The sequence below is a fragment of the Phacochoerus africanus genome, chromosome 14 (assembly GCF_016906955.1).
Source record: "Phacochoerus africanus isolate WHEZ1 chromosome 14, ROS_Pafr_v1, whole genome shotgun sequence".
Classification (NCBI taxonomy): Eukaryota; Metazoa; Chordata; class Mammalia; order Artiodactyla; family Suidae; genus Phacochoerus; species Phacochoerus africanus.
In genome coordinates, this window is record NC_062557.1 from 52,819,268 (window position 1) to 52,841,053 (window position 21,786).

Here is a 21,786-nt window from a genome sequence, read left to right on the forward strand (position 1 = left end):
AGCCAAAGATTAAGGTAGCACTCCGCCACTCACCTGCCATGAAGATGACTTGGCCAAGGAAAGAAGGTGCAAAACACTTAGATGTCGGGCGCCGTGGCTTAGTTGGTTAAAGCGCCTGTCTAGTAAACAGGAGATCCTGGGTTCGAATCCCAGCGGTGCCTTTATAGCGTTGGTCGCTTTTGCGAACACTGAAATGGGGAGGGGGAAAACACCCCGACGGTTTTTGGAGATCTATCTATCCGTCCTCTCTCCCCCCTTAGAGAGAACCTACAGGTTAGTTTTGAGGAGGTCTATCCATCCTCTCTCTTCGGGAATATACGGGTTAATTTTCCGGAGCTCCATCAATTCTCTCTCCCTTCGGGAATCTACGGGTTGCTAGTAGTTGGCATTTTCTATTTCCGGCTGCGAGTCAACGTTCGTGTTGACTGGTTTGTGCTTCGTGTTGGCACCTGAACCTGACTTAAGCACCATAATTAGATTATTTGTGCGTGTCAGTATTTTGGCTTGGATGTTACTTCCCCAAGACGTTCAGTGATTCAGTTTTCGTATTTTGTTTTCCTGTCTCCCAATTTAGGGTTACCTGTTCCAAATTTTTCCTAAAGCTAGGATTGAGCAGTAATTCATATTTTACATAGTTTCATATGGAAACTTTTTTGTACGAAGTGGCCGGTTAGCTCAGTTGGTTAGAGCGTGGTGCTAATAACGCCAAGGTCGCGGGTTCGATCCCCGTACGGGCCAGTTTATTTTCTTCTGAAAAAACAATTTGAAGCAACTCTTTTGTTGCTAGGGAAAGCTTGTGGAGCAATATTTCCAATACTTTTCACACTCAGAAGAGAAACATGTTTAAATTCAGACCAAAGTAGTAGTGACTTCAGGGGGAGGAAGAAATTTTAACGAAACTGGATCTCCTCCTGTGATCTCTTTCTAAATCTGGAATGTTACTATGCGACTGCAAATGGAAGACTGCCAAGGATTGGAACAAAGATTGTCTCAGACCATACATATGGCACAGAACAACGGAGTGTGGGAAATGGGGTCAAAAATGAACTAACAAGTGTTTCCAGTCTTTCCCTAGTTTGCCCAGTCCCTGCCTGTCCTCTTCAGGAACTAAGAAGACGGCCCCTTCCCTTTCTCTTCCACCTTGTTTCCGATTCTACTTCTACTGGATCGCTGAGCCCATATCTGCATCTTGCATTTCCCCTCAGATCTGCTGCTCAGAAGCAAGAAACATATTCTTCCTCATGTAGCCTGGGACCCCACCCCATTTCCAGCACTGGCCCCAAGAGAACTCGACAAAAAAGACCAACCCTCATTCCCATTTCTTTGGCTCATCAATTCCTATATTCCCACACAGACACAGCCTCAGCCTTAGCAGCAGCAGCACTTTAATTCCACAAAAACTCAGAAAGCCACAACAGGTGGGCTTCAAAACCAGCAACAATTCTAACTGAACCCTGAGAGCAGTGAGACGACTCCCAAGTCACCCCCTCTACCATGCAATACATTCTTCCAGCTCCACCCAGGTTATGGCTGGGGAAATGGGGTGGTAGGAGACCAGAGCGCAGAAGCGGGAGGTTATCCATTTGCAAGTGTGCATCCTTGTCTGCATGGTGTGTGGTCAAGGACCACTTAAGCTCCCACAGTCTCTGGCACATGAGATGTGACCACTGGAGGTCAGGGTGGCCACAGTGGGGACTGGGCCACCGTTCTCCTTTCTTGATCGCATAATGGCAGTCATGTCTCCCAAACCCAGAGCTAAAGCCCTGGTTTCCCAGAGATAGTGCTCTAACTAGGGAAGAGAGGAGAACAAGGTAGCTGCAGATAGCCAACTGAATAGAAGCAGAGCATCACCTCCTCCCACCAGAAGGGCCTTTAGAACTTCCCATATACACCTGCATAAGGTCTAGCGAGTGGTCGCGGGCCGGCTAAACGTTATCTGGAAAAGCTTCCAATGCATAGGCCTCCCCTCAGTGGGCAGGTTCCCACCAAGGCTCCTTGAAGAGTCCTTAAGATCCTGCTGATACCTGGCCTTGCCAGGCCTCTCCTGCCCTCCTGGTCACTTGCACAGGGCCTCCAACACCTCCAGAGTGCGTCGGATATCCCGGACTTGGCGTGCCAGCCCCTGAACCGGCTGCAGAGCTCGCTCCAGCTCCTCACAGCGCGCCAGCAGGGTGTACATGCCCTTGATGCTCATGTCCACAGCTTCGCCTAAGGAGTCCACGGCATCACGGTAGGTCTGGATGCAGCCCACACTCAGAGCTGTCAGCTCCTGAACCGCACCACCTAACCCGCGAAGCAGACGGTCCACCCTGCCGCCCAGCTCCCGACTCAGCCGCTCCAGGTCCCGCAGCACGTCGGGATCGATGGGAGGGATGGCCGGAGTGGGTGTCGGCGCTGAACAGGGCCGCGCAGGGGCAGGGGGCGGGGGTTGAGGGGCGCCGCTCAGACGGATCTTCAGTTGCAGATTGTTGGCGACAAAGTGGGTGAGGTCGCCATGGCGGCTCACCGTGCCCTCGAGCTCCAGGGGGCTGGAGATGGTGGCGCGCCGCCCGCCGCCCGGGCCATACTCGGCACCCCCTGCGGACCCAGCGCCTCCGCACGCCCCGCTCAGCCCGTCCAGGCTGCGGCTGTCCTGAAGGCGGCTGGAGAACGAACGGCCAGTCCTGCCGGCTGCCGCCTCCCCCTCATCGTCTTCCTTCTCCTGCTCACCATCCATCCCGCCGCCTCCAGGGCTCCCCCGACGGCAGACCCTCTCAGACGCAGGCTTGTCCTCTGGCGGCTCAGGGTTCTTGAGCCGCAAGGACCCATGCGGATCATGCTCGGGACCCGGCGCCCCCAGGCAGCTCTCTGCCCCAGACGGGGTTCCTCCCCGGCCCAGCTCATCCTCCCGAGGCTCCCGTTCCGGCCGGTGGACGAAGCTGCAGCTCGAAGTCTTTGGGGACGCCCTGGGGTGGCGGCTCGTGCCCTCAACGTTCTCGGCCTCTTCCTCTCCGGACAGCCGGAGGCCTGCGGGCGGCTCAGAGGGCGTTCGGCCCGGGCCGCCGCCGAAGATCGCGGCTTGCTGTTCTCCTAGAGCCAGGAGGTCCGCCTCGGGCCCAGGCCGCCCCCGAGGCGACTCCATACCGCAGTTGGGGGCAGGAACCGAGGAATTGCTTCGCCCCGGCTGGGAAGGCCTTGGCGGCTCCTTTAAGGGGCGTTGTAGAGGTGCGCCGATTGGCCACCGGCTGACAATGGTCAGGACGGAAACAACACTCTGATTGGGCGCGGCGACCAGGAAGTCCCAGAAGGAGTGCTGTTATTGAGCAATCGAACGCACGTGAGAGCCCGCGGGTGGAGAGAAGGAGGTGACAGCTGCGCTCTTCGCCCAGCCCTTTCAAAAAGTTGAGGGGGCAGATCTTAAAGATGAAGATCCTGAAACGTTGGAGTCCTCCGGGGGCGGGGCTCTGGCTTTTTCCGCCCACAGTTGCCAGGCCCACAACTGCCGCTTAACAAACACGTCTGGTGAGGACAGGAATCAGGGTTCCTAAGAGAGGTTTTTGGGATGGAAGTAGTATATCCTGCTTGGACAGTCGGGATTGAACCGCGCCTAGTTGATCAAAAAGGATAAAACCAGAATTCTCAACAGAACATGAATGGTTCGTTCCATGGTTCTAGGAAATGAACTGCCCAGAGCGGCTCACAGTGGGCATAAGCATAAGCGGGTTTAAGCGCTTCTCTTCTCATTTGCCACTCTGTCTTCCCGCCCTTTCCAGGTCTGAGAATTTCCTCTTGGAGGATGGTGTGTGATTTCACCACTAGGTAAAACATTCAATAAACGAATGACCTTGAAGGTCAGAGCCCTGGTACCATTCTGATCTCTCATGTCTTCCCCTACTGGTCCTGCTGCAGCCACACTGGCCTCCTCACTCTTCCTGAGAAGACAGACATGCTGACGCCTCAGGGATTTAGACTTGCTCTTGCAACTACCCCCACCCCAACCACCCTTTTTTTGAGGTTAGGTCTATCAACCAAGAAAAATTTTCATCTTGGATATTCCTCCTTTCCTTCTCTCCTTCGGGTCCTTATTCGAATGTTATCTTTTCAGTGAGGCCTTCCTTACAGTGTTTAAAATTGCAACCACTTTCTCCAGCAATTCATCTTCCTTCCCTACCTTTTCTTCCTAGCACTTATCACCATCTGGAATACAATATATTTGCTTACTTGCTCATGTAAGTTCCAAGAGGTTAAGGCTTTTTGTCTCTTTTGTTCTCATTTGTAGCCCCAGTGCTTAGGACAGTGCCTAGCATATAGTAGGTGCTCAATAAATATTTATTAAGTAAATGACCCCAAGCCATTAATTTCTCCTTTTTGGCCTGAACTCATTCAAGATGTGTTTGCATCACTTCCCAGGCCAGGGAACCTACACCACAGCAGTGGCCTGACTCAGAGCAGTAACAGCACTCAATCCTTAACCTGCTGAACCACCAGGGAACACCTCTGGCCTCTTCTTATAAGGACACCTATCCCATCATGAGGTCCCCAATCTCATGACCTAAACCTAATTACCTCCAAAGTTCCCACCTCCAAATACCATCACATTGTGGGGTAAGGGTTCAACATGAATTTTAGAAAGCCCAAAACATTCAGTCTGTAACCAGGATCCAGAGTCATTCTTTTGGCCCCTCCCAGGGTATCTGAATCCCAGGGTTTGAGGACTCTTCCGCCTCATCAGGCAGAGCCCATCTTCACTGCAAAAGCTGGAATACCAAGCCGTCCCTTTCCCAGCTTCCCTGGCACATGGTTTAGGCTCCCACCACCATCTACTGGACCACTTCTGCAGTGGAATTCTTCCTGGCTGTGTAAAACCCAAGCCTAGTTCTCCTAGAGATTCTGTGAATTACCCAGCATGCTGAAAATAAGGTCTATTTGTGCCTAAATGAACTTGAATTGTTTTCTGTTGCATGCAACCAGAAATCCTAGCTGATACACTCCCCCACTTTCCAGAAGGGAAGAAAGGACTAGCTTCCATTAGACCTTGCAGAAGAAGGATGCAACTTTCCCAAGAGCCCCAGTTAATCTCCCTCCACATCTCATTGGCCTGAACTGGTTCATATGCCCAGTTTAGTCACTTTGGCCAGGGTAACACCCTGTATGATTGACTTAGGACTGAGCATCTGGAAGCTATCACTCTGGCAAGGTGATAAGAGTTAACTGATTAGGTTAAAACAATTATGCTCCTCCTGGAGCTAGAGGTGGAGGGTTACTTCTCTCCAAACTCAAACAGCTGCAACACAGTGGGGGGGGGAGTGGCTGTGGGGGAGTGACCACAGTGTCCACTACATTAAGGGTCAGCAAAATATGACCTGTGGAGCCAAATCCAGCTCTCCACCCCATTTTTTTTTTTTTCTTTTTAGGGCCACGCATGTGGCATATGGAAGTTCCCAGGCTAGGGGTCAAATCAGAGCTAAGCTGCAGGTCTATGCCACAGCCACAGTCACTGCCATGCAGATCCAGCCATGTCTGTGACCTACACCACAGCTCACTGCAAAGCTGAATACTTAACCCACTGAGCAGGGCCAGGGCTGGAACCCACATCCTCATAGGGCCCACTAGTCAGGCTCCTTACCTCTGAGCCACAGCAGGAACTCCAGACCCATTTTTACATGGTCTGTGACCTCAGAATTTTTTCTAACCTTTTAAGAGTCCATCTTAGGCCTGTATGACACAATGGAGTGACAGTCTGATGGATGTTGATAACTAAGCGTTCAGCTTGGGGGAGAATTTGGAGATGTGATCCATAAAGAGGGGATGAACAAATGACACAGGCTATTGACTTCAGGGGCCTCTATTCCAAAAGAAAGGGAGAGAGTGCCACGAGTCAGCTCGGCTAGCATCTCATGGTCATTACACACACACTGGACACTGACAGTGATCCGCTAGATTGGCAAGTTTCCTGAGCTCAGAGGGGTTTTTCACTCCCCAGCCTCTAGAACAGCACCTGGACTGTAGAAAGCACTGAATAACTATTTTCAAATGAATAAATCTAACAAAAAATTATGATGAAACTACATTAGAAAGATGCAGGAGCAGACAATGCACATGGTTATGGTGGCAGTGGAGTGAAAGAATGAAATCCTTACATTTTGTAGCAGGAAAACAATAGCCAAAGCATAAAACTGAAAACTTAAGGAGCAGCAAGAAAATCATGTGATTTGGAAATACATGGTAAATACCAAAAGCAAAACTAAACAGTAAAAAGATTTGGACCAGGCTGTCTCTGGGTAAGAGCAAAATAGGGAGAACACTTTTTTTTGTTTGTTTTTTTAAAAGCCTTATCATTCAATTCCACAACCATGGCATTCCTGGGGCCGGGGCTGAACTCACACCATAGCAGTAACCAGAGCCACAGCAGTGACAATGCCAGATCCTTAAACCACTGAGCCAACAGGGAACTCCCAATTGTTTTAACCTGTGGGCGTATGTAGTGGCTGCATGGTGGCCCCCAAAACATATGTCTTAGTCTTAACCCCTATGAATCTGATGTCTTTTGGGAAAAAGATCTTCGCAGATGTAATTAAGGATCATGAGACAAGATTATCCTGGATTATCTGGGTGAGCCATAAATCAAATGACAGTGTTCTTAGGAGACACAGAAGAGAGACATGGGAAGGCCATGTGAAGACAGAAGCAGAGGATGGCATGATGCCACCACAAGCCGCAAAGTGCCCAGAGTCACCTGATGCTGGAAGAGGCACGGGAGGACTTTTCTCCTGAGCCTTGATGGGATCGTGGCACTGCAGACACCTTGATTTGGGGTTTCTTGCCTCCAGAACTGTCAGAAGATATATTTTTGTTGTTTTAAACCACTAAGTTTATGGTACTTTTTTGTGCCAGCCCTAGCAATTGAATATAGCATGAGTAACTGAGATAAAATGAAAAAAAGACAATTTATGGGTGTTCTTCACCACATGGCTCAAGAGAGCAAATAATCAACAGACGCAGAAAAAGCATTAGGTGACTCTCGCCTAAGTCAACACATACTCATGATCCCCCAAAACCCCCAAACCCTTACAAACTAGGAACGGACCTGGCCTTCCTTAACCTGGTAAGGGACGTGTATCAAAAAACCTACAGCAAGCATCTTACTTAGCAGTGAAATCCTAGGTCAGAAATAAGACACCATCAACACTGCCTCTATTCACTCCTCTGCTAGATCCTCCCCAGTGCAGAAAAACAAACAAAAGTCAATTTCTGGGTACAGCAATGTTCAGTGGCTCCTGGGTCGGCAGGACTGGGCCAGGAGAAGAAAGACTGGAGGTCACCTGAGAATGAGAGGTAAGAGAAGGTGGGCAGAGGTGGCTGGTGCGCAGGCGTCGCAGAGACAGCCAAGGTCCCCGGCATCCTCAGGCCTGAGAGTCAGAGCCGGAGAAAGAAAAGACGTGGGGGCGGGGCGGCTGGGAGCTGAGAGGGCAGAGGGCTCCCAGGGGAGGTGATGCAGGGCCCACCTGGGCACCCAGCACAGGCAGCTCCCCGGGTGACGGCTTCCTCCCTAGCAGTTCCTGCCTGTAAACACTACACTCGCCAGTACAAAACGCTTCCGCCTTTATTAAATAAAAAGGAGGGAGAAGACAGGTGCGGGATCAGGTCGGGGACCCCTCCTTCTAACTACACATACACATTCATACAGACACAGATACGACTGTGGAACTGACAGGGACAATTCAGGGGACAGACTGAGGGGCAGAGGGAGGCAGCACCCTCCGGGAGTGGGCGCGGACCCAAGGGTGGGCTGAGACCTGGGCCAGTGGCAGCCGATCCGAGGGGTTATGCTTGAGCAGCTTGGAGATGAGGTCCTGGGCTCCCGCTGGCACGGAAGGGGGGAACTTCAGGTCCACCTGCAGAAGAAAAGAAGGAGGGGCCCCATCAGTTTCATCCCGGCTGCCTTTGCCCTCACTGCCCATCCTCTTTGGAGAGGAGCGGGAGCCCCACCACTACCATAGGCTCACCCCCACCCGGGGCCTCTGAGCCCGCACAAACCCCGCCTCTCACCTTTACGATGCGCCGGTAGGTCTCGTTGTGGGAAGCACTCTCGAAGGGCGGGTTTCCCACCAACAGCTCATAGCAGAGGACTCCGATGCACCACAGATCCACCTTCTCGTTGTGTGTGCGCCCCTCTATCATCTCTGGGGGCAGGTAGTCCAGGGTGCCACACATGGTCTTCCTCCTGTGGGTGGGGGGGAGTGGGCAGCGCTCCCAGATCCAGACCGGCTCTCCTTTCCCTGCAGCCTGACAGGGAGCCCAGGGACGCCAGAAGGCGCCAGGGGAGTATTGCAACCAGGCTCTGATGGGGCCTTTGGGGTAGGAGTGGGGGGAAGACATACACGAAAGCCCGAGCTGGGGGAATACACTGCCTGTGCATTTCCACACTGAGGGCTGTATCTTAAAATAATCAGATATGAGGGTGTGTTCACCTTAGCATTAAAGGCAAAACCTCGAATGTCCATCAAGCATGTCCTGCTACCTTAATCAGGTTACATCTCTACTGTGCAACACTAGGAACCCATTAAAAATGATGTGGGAGTATTCTCAGTGACAAGAAGGCCCCAATATATTGAGTAAGACATCTGGGTGACAAAGCTGAGTCTCCTATTTTTGTAAAGATGTTGCTTTGTCTGTATATCCACATGCAGACAAACCACAATGGCTCTGAGCGACAAGATCGGGAGGGCTTCCTTTTGATTGTCCCGGCCTCCCACCCATGGCCGGCCTTCCGGCCCACGTACCTAAGTGAGGGGGCGTGCACAGACCAGCCGAAGTCGGCAATCTTCAGCTCTCCCTGGAGCCCCAAGAGCAGATTCTCTGGCTTTATGTCTCTGTGAATCACCTTCTTCCCGTGGCAGTACATCAGAGCGTCTGCCAGCTCCTCCATGATCTGGGGGCGGGCCAATGACAGGCAGTCAGGCAAGGACAGACCTCTGGCCACAAGCAGCGTGCCACCCAGTCTCCAGCCCCCCGCAGGCGCCCCAGGTGCCCACCCGCCCCGACCGTGGCTGTTCGCTGTTCGTCAAAAGTGCGGCATTTCTGCAGTTCCTTGTAGAGCTCCCCCCGGGGGGCATACTCCAGAATCAAGTAGATCCTTCTCCGGTCATAGAAATAGTTGTAGAGACGCAAGATGTTTGGATGCCTGGGAGAAGAGACAGAGGAGGCATCAGGCTGCACCCTGGCATAAGCAAAGCGGAAGGATGACAGGTCCCATGAGGGCAAAGTGGGTCAGACTTGGACCAGACAGGGGACAGCAGGCTGGCAGTGCTGAGGGGCACATGAAGACAGCTCTCTGCATCGAGAGCTCAGTGGGGCTGAGTGGCCACAGCCGCAGAGAAGACAGTCTGGATGCGGTGGGGTTGGAAGGCAAGCAGGGGGTGGGACAGAGGGGGACTCTGGCTCAGAGGGTGTTGACTCGTACTGCAGATGGGCCTGGATTTCGATCTCTCTGCGCAGCTGGTGCTCCACGCCCTCCTTCTCTATCTGAGACTTGAAGAGGACTTTGAGCGCCACGATGAAATGGCTTTTCTTCTCTCGAGCCAAGTACACATTTCCAAACTTGCCTTTGCCCAGAGGCCGCCCAATCTCAAAGTCGTCGATGGTGAAGGAACGCCTGGTTAGAGAGTGGAAGGAAGGCAGCCAGTTTGTTGGGCCTCTGAGGTGTCTGCCTTCTCCCTGCCCCTCGGCCCATCCTGCCCTCAGCCCCGTTTTTCTTCCAGGGGAATGGAGGATGGATCAGGCTTTCTTGCCTGCAGCCCTGATCTTCCTGCCTTTTGTTTCTGCTTCCTCAGTTCTTACCTCTTCATTGTCCCACTCCCTTTTTTTCTCTCTCTCTCTTTTTTTCTTTTATGGCCTCTGGCATATGGAAGTTCCCAGGGTAGGGTCTGAATTGGAGCTGCAGCTGCTGGCCTATGCCACAGTCACATCTGCAATGTAGGCCCCACCTTGTGTCAACGCTGGATCCTTAATGCACTGAGCAAGGCCAGGAATCCAACCCTTATCCTCACAGAGACAGTGTCAGGTCCTTAACTTGCTGAGCCACAATGGGAACATCCCGCTCCTTCTCTTGCCACCCCAAGGCTTGGGGCACTTACATTGAGAAGTTGGGGGTCCCACTGCTGTTCTCCACCACCTTCTGGCCAGGGGCAGCTAAGGAAAGAACAGGGAGGTTGAGACCATCCTTTGACATTTGCATCCCTGCATCCTCCCCAGACCCCAGTCCCCTCAGGTCGATCCCCTCTCCTGTGTCCTAGTTACCTGTGGGCTGGGTATTGGAGCGGCTCATGAGGACAAGCGCTGATGGGGTGACAGCCTCCTTCCGAAGGACTCTCTGGGGCAGGATGTTCAGGCCAGACTGAGTCTGAGAAGAAGCAGGGGAAGGTCAGAGGATGGCTTTGCTTTATCCCAGTGACCGGATTGGAATGTGCTGCAAACAGCATTTTAGGACTTGATGCAGAGCCAACCACCCACCCACCCATCCCCAGTTTAAAGAGACCACAACTTTGCTGCTCAGAGCCCTATCATGAGTTATTAATAAACAGCCTAAGTCAGCCTGAGATAAGGATACCCAACACCTAGCATCGCATCTCCATGGCCCTGGCCCAGTACATTCTGAGGCCCAGGGCTGTCCAAGCTCAATATTTGTGTCCACGACACCACTCACTCACCCAGTCCCCAACCCCGGTGGCAGTAGAGGCTGGGGTAATGAACACCCACAATTCAAGGAGTTTTAGCACAGAGGTATTCTCACCGGCCCCTAAAAAGCAGTCTGTTGAGGCTTAGATAAGGTCCTTGGGGCCTTGAATGTTCAGCACATCTCAGTATTCACCCCTTGCAACAACAGGCTTTAGGGACATTAAGGGCTACTCTGATGGCCCTGGATCACTTCTCACTTTCAACCTGTGTGTAATATACACCACTTTCTTTTGCGAGTGACCGGTTTAGACATGACAGTTGTTTCGCATTCAGCCTCCACTATGGACAGCCTCATTCAGAGCTTCACCAGGAGAGAGCTGGTGGACAAGGGGACAGAAGGACTCTCCAGGACACCCAAGTCCCACCAACAGGGGGGCAAAGCCTGTGCAGGGCCCTTCTTTCTCCTTTAGTCAGGAGAGGAAGAAAGCCTCAGAACCCCTACAGACCTGTTCACAAACAGTGATATTAGTACGGAATTTACACATAAGCAAATCGAACAAAAGAGAGTCCAGAAATAGATCCACATATATGTGGGAGTATATATATATATATATATATATATATATATATATATATATAATTTAGGTAGTACTTCAATCATCGGTGTTGGGACAACTGGAAATAAAGCCACTTAGATGCTTACTTCACACTAGTCATTAAAATAAATTTCAAATTCTTAGTTTAGGATTGTCCTGGACTTTTTAAACGTATAAATTCATCTAAGTTCTCCCAGAGTCTATTTCTTCTTCTTGCCTAGCCTATTTTTCACAATGGTTGGGAATCATGGCCTGAAGGCCAGACCCTGCCTGCTCAGTCCCAGATGTCATTTGTATGTGACAAGTAGGTTCAGCTCTGCAGAGGTCCTCACAGGCTGGTCAAATTCAAGTTGGCAGCACCAACTGAATGTTGGCTGCAGCAGGATGTGGCTGCAAATGACAGACTGGGTTCTGCCAGTAAACTAATGGGGCCCAAACCGCTCAAAGCCGGGAAGAAAGTGCTAAGAGGATCACCCTCGGCAGGATCTCAAATCTGCAAACAGGAACTCGCCATGAGGGTGGGGGAAGGGGAAGTGGGAAAACCCTTACCGTCTGCCGGCCGTAGGGCCAGGGGTAGGTGTTCTCCTTCTGGGCCATCCTTAGAGGGAAAGGGGGAGGGAACTGGGCAGAGAAGAGAAACAGAGCCGTGAGAAGCAGAAAAAAGGGAACGAGAGAGTGAGGGATTGGAATGATCTCGCCGGAAGCGCTTGCCTGGGGCTGGTGAAAGGAAGCAGGTCTATAAGCTGACGGCATCAGGGCACCTCTCGGCGCTCGCCTCGCTGCCTCTGCCCTGCTATCCGCCCCACCCCTTTCCAGGACCCTCTCTCCACCCCAGGGCAACCAGCAGCCCGGCAGAGTGCCCGCGGGACCACCCAACGGACCCCCTGACCTGCCTAATCACTTGGTCTCTCCCGGCGCAAGGGCCCACGAAAGGAGGACAGCTCACCTGAAACCGGTGGCACAGCCACCCCCCTGGCAGCTGGCAAACGACTGAACCTGCTCGGCCTCGCCCCCCCGCCCCGCGGAGGACCTTTCAAATCTCCCGCCCTGGCCCCATTGGCTGAGCGCGCTGGCCATGCCCAATCCTCATTGGCTGGGTGTCCCATGACGTAGCCACGGAGCCCAATGGAAAAGGCGGAATGCAAGCCTCAGCACTTTCAAGTTCCGGCTTAGGAAAGTTTCCTTCATCCCCCAAAGAAATTCACGGTTTTTTTTTTGTTTTGCTTTTAAAATTTGTCATTAATATATCTGGAATTTATCCTTGTGTAAATATATGAACTTGTTTTCTTTTATCTTTTTCTTTTTATGTTTTTAATGCTTTTATTAAACTAGGGTTTAACTGTTATCTGCCAGACGGAGAGCCAGTTATGCTGGTATCATTTCTTAAACTGCACCATTCCCAAAGGAATTTGAACGCTACCCTTGGTAATATTGTCATGGTAGAGATTTGGCTATATTTCTGGATTCTCTACCCTATTATACATATCGTTTGTTCGTTTGCATGTATGTTTATTCTTACGCCGTTATTGTTTTGTCCTTTAAATTCTTTCGCTCACATTCCTGGCAAGAATTTTCCACCAGAGGACTTTTCTTTGCAGATACCCTGCCCAAGATCAAATTGTTCGGAACTGCTCTCACTTTTCTCCTTCTTGTCGCACTCCCTTCTTCTCTGCTCTTTCTAACGCCAAATTTCATTATTGAATTACATAAATAAAATTTGGGAATTTCCATGAAATAACTAATGGATATTTGTAAGTATTGTCTATCCAGCACCCTCCTCTTTCTTCTCATAATAACATCCTGACTTTGCTTAAGGGAATCACCAGTCCATGTTATCGGTTTCTGTTGCTGCCAACCCCTACCTAACTCGATGGAGACCTGTTGTAATGAACATTGTGGTTATCTAGCTAGCACCGAGTCTTTCAGCAATTCCCACTTCCTGAAAGCAACTGGAGTTTTGTGGGTCTTAGAAGGAAATTGACTCGGGCTCAGGTCCTGGAATGGTCAGTGTCTCATTGGACACTAGGCAACACTTTTTATTCTGGGATCATGGTCACCAGTTTAAGGATAAGCATGTGACCTTAAGTGGGTCAGTTAGTGGGAATTTTAGGATTCTTGTCCAGAATGCTTGACAGAAACTCCCTTCAGCTTGCTGGAACTGGACAAGGAAGCACACAGCCTGCATTGTTGGTGATGGTGTCCCTGAGAGTGAGGCTGGCATTGCAGAAGGCAGAAATGAGGTCTGGGAAGAACCCTAGAACTTGATGACAATGTGGAGCCTCTGGATGCCTGTTTCATCCATTGTCTTATGTGAGCCAATAGGTCTCCATTCCTAACGCACTGAGTTAAGAGTTCTGTTATTTGCTGTCAAAAGCATTCTAACTGACACACATTACAGACCTACAGTTTTTGTAGTTATTTCGGTCTAGTGATGGAAAACTACTAATAGTTATTCTGACCTACAGAAAATACCAATTTCGTATTATTCAAACCAATGTAAATGAAATAAATCCTAAGGGATTTCTAGATCAGCAGCAAGTATGGTATTTGGGGGCTCCTGCCCTGTGATGGATGATATTGGGAGTATCTCAGATAAAGTCAAATATGAGAGGGCATGTTGGTTCTCTTTCTGGGATAATCCTCTGAGTCTGACTGAGTCATCCTCCCTTTTTAGGCCTGTAGCTCCAGGCAGGGAGCGGGCAGGCTTTACACTTCTTTCCCCCCCCCCCCCCCCCCCCCCCCGCCATGTCTGTAGCATGCAGAAGTTCCTGGGCCAGGGATATAACTGAGCCACAGCCATGACAATACCAGGTCATTAACCTCTGAGCCACCATGGAACTCCTTTTTTTGGTCTTTTTGCCTTTTCTAGGGCCGCACCCGAGGCATATGGAGGTTCCCAGGCTAGGGGTCTAATCAGAGCTGTCCTACACCACAGCCACAGCAACACCAGATACTGAAATAGAGTTTTAACTAAAGAACAACCCCCCCTTGGCTAAGAAGGCAGCTGCAAACCTTTCCAGCTATGCTCCTCACTATACCACCCTTCTTGTAATAATGTAACAACTGTGGGCCCTATGTCCCAGCCAGCAGCCCTGCTAATCATGTACCCAACATTGCTTATCAGTTCTGCTTCTGTAACCTTGCTTGCTCAGTTTCTTAGGGAGGAACACTGTCTGCTTGGGGATGGGGGGGAGGTCTGGGATGCTTACATGGGAAAATCAAGACCTTGTAGTGTATAAAAGTTACTGAGAACAAAGACCTGGTGCTCAGACTCTGGAGGTGACTCCTCTGAGCCCGCACCGGTGCTGAATAAACCTTGCTTTTCCATATCTCCGAGTGCTGTTTGTCTCCTTCCACTGCCACGGTTTTTGCGGTTTCCGCAACAATACGAGCCACATATGCGAACTACACCACAGCTCACCGCAATGCCAGATCCTTAACCCACTGAGCAAGGCCAGGGATCGAACCTGAAACCTCATGGTTCCTAGTCGAATTCGTTAACCGCTGCAAGGGGAACTCCTCCTTTTCTTCTTTTCTGTTTTCTTTCCTTCCTTCCTCCCTCCCTCCTTTCTTTCTTACTCCAGGGATGTTCCTGCAGCACCCTATTTCCTTACAGGACCTTAACACCTGCTGCTGCTGCCCACTTACAGCCCTGAGTCCTGCATACTTGTTCTATCATTCCTGTTCCCAGCTTTGCATTTGTGGTACCGAATGGTTTCATTCTAAGTTTTTTATAGCCTTTTAATACACTATTTTGATATTTTATCTTCCCAGGGCGGGAACTTACTGTGTTATTTCTATCACAAATCCAGACTTTTTCTGAATACCAGGTTTTCAGAATGTGTGCCTGGGTAGTGTATGAATGAAGCAGGCTCAGTATGAGTCAGACAAGGGTTACTGGGCTTCGGGGCCAGGGAATATTAGGGAATGGTGGGTGAAGAGTGCAGCCAAAGGTGAGTATACGGCTGAATGGACAAGGCAACACTCAACCCTAGTTGATTTTTTTCTATGTGAAAATATGGACAGAGCTTTTAATTTTCAAAGAGCAGCTAGAAATCTAGATATACAAGAGAAATCTGCTGAGCTGTGACTGTTATCAAATAAGTCCCCAAACAAGTGGGTAAACTGGATTTGGTCTGTGGACCTGCAATATCCCATCCCTAATACACCCAGAGCTCTCTGGACCAGAAACCACACTTTACAACTAATCCTTCACTCCCCAGGGCCACCTATCTTACCTAGTCAATCATCAGATGGGATTTTAGGAAAGCCATGGCAGCAGGAGGTAGCAGAAAGACCATGGGCTGGGGTTTCAGGTTTGCCTCTGGGCTTGCCACCTGCAATCTTGTGTTGCTTGGCAAAATGCTCAGTCCTTCTGTGTATCAGCTCTGAGATGGGCCTAGTTATACTGCTTTGCAGGCTTGCTGTCGGATTAAATGAAATAAGGCCACTAAAACCCTCAGTACAGAGCCTGGCACAGGGTAAGCCCTCACTGTTAGCTATTACTATAACTGAAAAAATCGTCTGGCCCAGGTAGACACTGTGAACTAATGTCAGCAAATACATGTAGAAAGGAAGCATAGAATGAGAAAATTACCATTTTCTTTCTCCTTAAAGTTGCCTTGGTTTGGGTGGACTCCGGGCAGCGTGCAGGTCCACAGCCAGCCAGCCTCACAGGCCTTCCCAGTTAGGTTGCCGGAGCTCCGGGGCTTTCTCATTGCTAAGTCTTCAGCAGTTCTTCTGCAGCGAAGGCTGGCGGATGGTCTGCCTCCATCTTGGCACACGTGACACACTGACCTCTCCGGCAGAAGGCAGCCTGGGGAGCAGAGGAAGAGGGGAAGGCAGGCACAGATTCCAACCTGGGTGGGCATCTGCTTTGTGCGCTGTGGTGAGCGGCTGGAATTCCCTTCCTGCAGCCGAAACCTGTTACACTAACAAAAGAACTGTTAGTTAAGGGAAAAGATGTCAAAGAAGATACACCTGAAACTAACTCAACATTGTAAATCAACCCATCACTATGCATACGTGTATGTATAAAAGAAGGAAGACATTCCCTGATAGGAAAGACAAGGTCTTTGAGATGGATGGCCTGGATTTCTTTTTTTTTTTTCCCCCCAATATACAGAAAGCAGAAAAATGCCTGTGGCTCTGGGTTTCTAGTGACATTGGAGAGGTCTGGAGAATATTTGTATTTAATGCAAATTAAATACAAAACATTGGGATTTCACACCCTTGTGTTCTACTTCATGGAGAGAACAATCAGAGATGATTAAAGCCGTTTTTAAAAAAATTGAACCGAATAAAAGAATGCAATAATAGAAATATAGTCGATTTCTTAAAAAGAGAGAAAACTAAAGAAAAAAGAAAGATTGTTTTTAGTTGAAAAAGTAACAGGCTTTTGACAGCTGTACAGTTAGCTGTACAAAGAAGAATCATTAACCTTGGAACTGGAGTTTTGGGAATTTATGTCATAACCCCCCCCCAAAAAAAGTGTGTGTAAAGCTGCACATGGTAACACTTTAAATAATAAGAAAAAAATTACGGATAACCACACAACCGAAATGTCTAATTTTAGAATTGTTTAGTAACTTACAGCATTGTCTTTGAATTCAGATGATCATTAAAATTATAAAGACTATAAAATCCTCTTCCTATTACAATGATAAGTGAAAATAATGGAGTACAAGATTATGGAAACCACTGAGAAGTGGAAATTAAATTGCCAAAAATTAAACCAATGAGGTAGGAGAAGGATTATTAACTACCTTTATCACTTTTAAACTATTCATTATTGCTGTAGTCTTTACAATAAATAACATTTATTGCTCCAAAATAAATTTTCTGAACAAGAACTGGTGGCTAGACAATTTCTGTGTTAGGATACCTAAAATACCTATGAGATTGAAGGTTAATTTGATGGAAACATTAAAATGAAAATATAATTCCAAAATCTGTATTTGTATTTCAGGACAAAATTCAGATACTTTAGGGAAAGTAGTCAGTCAGTTTCGGTTTTTTTCATGTAATGACATGTAATTCTTTTTTAAGAGAAAGCCCTCATTCAAGGTCCGAAAAGAGATTGTTTTTGACCCCGACGTGATTTGAACACGCAACCTTCTGATCTGGAGTCAGACGCGCTACCGTTGCGCCACGAGGCCTCTCTGAGCCCGCCTTTCGACAGATATCGTGAACAGATGCCTCGTCAGCAGTAAGGGGAGGAGTTTTATTCATGGGCCAGGCCCTTAAGATTTCGTCAGCGTGATTATCCGCGCCACCAGTGGGCTGGATGCGCGCGCACGAAGGGATTAACTCTTCTGGACAAATTTAAGGCTCAATTCTTTAACTTTGGGACACATTGAGCTCCCTCAACAGAGAAAAGATTTCATTGTGTTTAAGGTTTATTTCTGGTGTTAATAAAGCCATCATAGGGTGTCGGTGCATATCTGGAGCCCAGGATAAGTCTTAGATTTAATCCCCGCTCTTCTAGTGCTCAGAAAACCACTTTACTTGGCTTCTCTTGACTTTGCTTTCTTCGTCTGTGGACTGGGTATAATCACACAGTATCCCGAGGGGTTATTGGACTACACTGGCTGTGCCAGGAGTCAAGCACCGCCGTGAATGCCGTGCATACCGCAGACATGACTTCAATTTCGGCTTCAGTTCTCAAATAACCTCGCGCAAGCTTGTCGATATAACTAACTATTAAGGAAGTTCAGGAGAAAAGCCTGTCGCCCTAACGCGTTGGTGGTATAGTGGTGAGCATAGCTGCCTTCCAAGCAGTTGACCCGGGTTCGATTCCCGGCCAACGCAAGTGGCTAGGTTCCTTTTTTCTCAAAAAAAAAAAAAAAAAAAAAAACTGTCTGCAGCGAGCCACTTTCTACACTCGTTATCAAGGAAAAGAGCACCTGCGCCAGGAGGTTAAATCTGGAGGTGGGACTAAGCTAGCGACAGTTCACTGCTCTTTGCCCACATCAGTTTTTTAAATTATCATCAACGAACGCGTCTAAAAAGCATATTGACGAACGATGAGAATAATGGCTAATAAAGCTATTGAACCGACAGAATAATGGCTAATTTAGCCACACATTTAAAATTCAAGTTACTTCCCTGGAGAACAAAGCTATTGAACCGACAGAATAATGGCTAATTTAGCCACACATGTAAAATTCAAGTTATTTTCCTGGGGGGAGCACTTGGAGAGGGCATGGAAGCTCTGCGGCCTTTCTCCATACATTGCCCTATGCATCTCTTCCGTGTGACTATTCCTGCGTTACATACTTTTATTAAAAAATGTGTAATTTGGTAACATAAGTAACTAAATAAATAGCAAGTTACTTGAAACAAAACATAAATTTGAAATTTGGAATTTTAACTGGAGGGTCAACATGCAGTATTCCTCTCCTGCATTCTTCTTTCTTTCTATCCTCTTTTTATCTGCATCCTAGGCCCAGGGAGAGTAGTTCCTAATTTATCAATTAGGATTTTATGAAAAGAAAACACCAGCTGCGCTCCTCCCCGTCGGGGAATCGAACCCCGGTCTCCCGCGTGACAGGCGGGGATACTCACCACTATACTAACGAGGACTGAGCTGTCTAACTTTTGCTCCAAACCCTTGATCTGATATTGTCACCCTTTTCGGGGAGCTAATTGCGAGGTTCCGGTCGACTGCGTCCTTCCATCCATTAAGAGATGCTATGTATGTTCTAGAGCACGAGTCCCTGAAGGGCGGAAATGAGCTAGAGTGACCGAGAGACAGATGGTTTCCAAGGCTGCAGAGATCTGAATTCTGAGAGTCCCTGGGGTTCTCCCAGCCATACCCCCGAAAAGGTCCCAACCTGTTTCACTACTGTAGGTATCAATCAAAATGAAACCAAGTTCTGGTGGCCGAAGTGAGGAATGAAGCTGGAAGGACAGGAGCAGAAAGTGTCTTGCTCAAAGTCCGGAGGTCCCTGCCCTCTTCCTGGCACGCTGGGAAGGACTACGCACCTGAGCCTCTTCCTTCCACCCGGGTGACCAACAGAACAAAAGAGCTCCTAGCACATCTCTCTCAGGCTCACTTGACGCTGACCACTTTGTAACCCGGCTCCCACAGCGCCGTTTCAAGTGATGAAGAGCTTTGGGGCGCTGTGGGTTTTCTGCAAAACCTAAACGACGGGCTCGTCCGGGATTTGAACCCGGGACCTCTCGCACCCGAAGCGAGAATCATACCCCTAGACCAACGAGCCGACGCGCATCTCTTACCTCGGACGCCTTTAGAGGTCGTCCTAGGCTTTCTGCTGTCTTAGGGCGGTGATTCACCTTGACCTGGTCCTAGTGCGTACTAAGGGACCACCCGCCGCGACGCTGAAACTCTGGAGCGGGGATCTGGGAACCTCTCCCGGCTCTGCAGCGGTGAGCTCCTCCCAGGAAATAACGTCGGGGAAGTGGGAAGGAGTGGTCCCAGCCACCCCCCCCACCCCCACCCCCGCGCAGCCCTCCAGGACGGCCTCCAGCACCCACCCCTGTTTCCATTCCCCGTGGTCACTGTCTTGGCTCTGAAACCCAGCAGGGTACCGTGGGGCTCCTGGGCACAAAACCCTTTCTGTGCCCCTCATTTCCTGTTTTTAGGAAATGGGCCTCGTTTTGCCTCCATGGCCTTCCCTTGGTCCTTAGGGGCAGGTTCCGACAGCTGCTGATCAGGGGAGGGAGGGGAAGCAGAGACAAGGAACAGTCTAGCAACAACAGCGCAGCCTTGGGGCAGGATCCTGGTTCCCTCTCAAGGGATACACACAATGACGTAGGCACCTTACACACCTGCAACTTATATGCCTGATGCTTCTTTCAGAAATGAGAACTTTAAACCTGAACAGGTTGGAGCCCTTCCTGTGCTTCTCCCTCCCTCGTTGGATTGCACCCTAAACGCAATCACCTGGGAGCTAACGATTAGACACCCTGCGCACAATTGCCTGTGAGTTAAAGATGATTAGCACAAGATGTTTTTCAGGAACTTTCCTAGTTTGTTCTAATCTCTGATCAATATGCCCTTTTCGCAAGTACTGTTATTCTAGGCGACAACCCAGAAGACCACGCCCAGGATCCTGTCAAGATCTCCTGACCCCAGCTTCGATGAGGAAGATTCGCTAAAAAAAAAAAAAAAAAAAGAGCGCATGTCTGCCCCAATCCTGATTCTTATCTGAAACCCTGTTTTTCTCCTGTTACACTATAAAACTTCCTGCAATTCTTTCCCAAAAGAAGGCAGAGTCTTGCTGTGGCCTCCTTTGCATGGCAGAGCAAAAAAAAAGCTATTTTTTTTTCCTTCACCCAAAACTCTGTCTCCACTGGGGGACAGAGGCCGAGGTTCAGCAACAGCGGCCACTGGGACTCTCTCTGCCTGGGCCTGCGGTCCTTGGACCCAGTCCTCCCACACCCAGCTTTGAAGACTAACGGTGGCATTGCCTTTCAGAGGACAACTAATGAGTCCTGAAATCTCTCTGTGAACATTAGCCCCTCTTTCTCTCCCTGCATCTGTCCATCCTTCTGGAGTGACTGGCACTTTGGTGGCCCACCATCTCCCTAGATGACCAGGTGGTAGGGCCCAGGTGAGGGAATAATGCCTGGGACCGGACCCAGAGAGGGGGCGTCATTGAGATGAGTGGCTGGGGAGGTTGGGAAGAGGACTGGCTTTCCAAACTGTGTCAGCTTCGAAGCTTTTAATACACTGGCCATGCTCTCACCTGGGAACTGCCAAGAGTCCTGGCAGGACCTGGTGGGGTCAGTTGCCAGCCACTGCGGTCTGTCTTCTCTCAGCTTGGTTCCTGCTTTGAAAAGCCTTCCCAGTAGGGTTCTGATCTGTGCCTGCCCTTGACCCCCTGGTAGCATCTTCTGGGCTAAACTGGCTTGTTCCACAGCCCAGTCTGGTGATTTGTGAGGCCAGTCCCTTCTCAATGCCCTACCCACAGATGCATTGGTGGAGGAGACTCTATAGAAGGGCTCACCTCTTTGCTTGTTCTTCCCCAAGTGTCCCTGACCAGACAGTGGGGGAGGGCAGCAGAGAACAGTTCATCTTCCTGTCAGCATCCTAAGCATTTCAAGATTGCTCAGGGCTGATCTTCTGGCTTCCCCCTCCCTTTATTCTTTTCCATTTTCTGTCTCCCTCATCTTAAAAACCAGCTTTCCGCACATGTCTATTCATCTCTCTCTTTATCATCTCTTACCTGGTCTCAGACACTTAATCGGCACAGAGGTGGAAGCCGAAATCCCTTATAGAACATGATGAAAGCTGTGGCCCCTTTTCTGGAAAAGTCCATGGCTTATCTATGGACCCCACTTCTAGAATCCAAGAACTAAAGTGTAAATAACTGTTGTGTTAACTTTGCTGCAATTATTTTACATTTTAACAGGCATTACACGGAGTTCTAAGGTATAATTTGCATAGTCACACTTGCTTGAAAGAGCTTGTGTGGGAAAAAGTGAAAAGTATTCTTGCTGAATATGAGAGGGTAGTAACCCCTCCTCCCTAGTACTTCTCTAAAATGGAACCCTGGCAACCTCTTGA

The 21,786-nt window shown here is 49.4% G+C and overlaps 2 protein-coding genes and 6 non-coding genes across 14 annotated transcripts; 3 read left to right on the top strand and 5 right to left on the bottom strand.

Moving 5' to 3' along the window:
• The first annotated feature begins 87 nt into the window (after window positions 1-87).
• On the top strand, window positions 88-161 carry TRNAT-AGU (transfer RNA threonine (anticodon AGU)). Its single transcript has one exon. It is a non-coding gene; the product is annotated as a tRNA-Thr (tRNA).
• A 503-nt stretch (window positions 162-664) lies between these two features.
• On the top strand, window positions 665-738 carry TRNAI-AAU (transfer RNA isoleucine (anticodon AAU)). The gene has a single exon. It is a non-coding gene; the product is annotated as a tRNA-Ile (tRNA).
• Window positions 739-1,368: 630 nt separating this feature from the next.
• On the bottom strand, window positions 1,369-3,698 carry BORCS6 (BLOC-1 related complex subunit 6). The gene has a single exon (XM_047757401.1). The coding sequence runs from the start codon at window positions 3,119-3,121 to the stop codon at window positions 2,057-2,059; it is 1,065 nt and encodes a 354-aa protein (XP_047613357.1). The 5' UTR covers window positions 3,122-3,698; the 3' UTR covers window positions 1,369-2,056.
• Window positions 3,699-7,564: 3,866 nt separating this feature from the next.
• On the bottom strand, window positions 7,565-19,660 carry AURKB (aurora kinase B). Of its 7 annotated transcripts, none has more exons than XM_047758013.1 (10): window positions 19,494-19,660; window positions 15,850-16,068; window positions 11,802-11,873; window positions 10,279-10,381; window positions 10,116-10,170; window positions 9,443-9,634; window positions 9,025-9,163; window positions 8,763-8,911; window positions 8,029-8,203; window positions 7,565-7,874 (listed from the first exon to the last, which is right to left on the bottom strand). In XM_047758013.1, the coding sequence occupies exons 2-10, from the start codon at window positions 15,850-15,852 to the stop codon at window positions 7,701-7,703; spliced, it is 1,062 nt and encodes a 353-aa protein (XP_047613969.1). In that variant the 5' UTR covers window positions 15,853-16,068; window positions 19,494-19,660; the 3' UTR covers window positions 7,565-7,700. The 7 variants fall into 7 exon arrangements, with proteins under 7 accessions (XP_047613969.1, XP_047613968.1, XP_047613967.1 ...); XM_047758012.1 differs by having other exon boundaries at window positions 15,850-16,175; XM_047758011.1 differs by having other exon boundaries at window positions 15,850-16,183.
• Window positions 17,339-17,410, bottom strand: TRNAW-CCA (transfer RNA tryptophan (anticodon CCA)). The gene has a single exon. It is a non-coding gene; the product is annotated as a tRNA-Trp (tRNA).
• On the top strand, window positions 17,991-18,062 carry TRNAG-UCC (transfer RNA glycine (anticodon UCC)). The gene has a single exon. It is a non-coding gene; the product is annotated as a tRNA-Gly (tRNA).
• TRNAD-GUC (transfer RNA aspartic acid (anticodon GUC)) lies at window positions 18,764-18,835 on the bottom strand. Its single transcript has one exon. It is a non-coding gene; the product is annotated as a tRNA-Asp (tRNA).
• On the bottom strand, window positions 19,406-19,477 carry TRNAP-CGG (transfer RNA proline (anticodon CGG)). Its single transcript has one exon. It is a non-coding gene; the product is annotated as a tRNA-Pro (tRNA).
• Window positions 19,661-21,786: the final 2,126 nt, after the last annotated feature.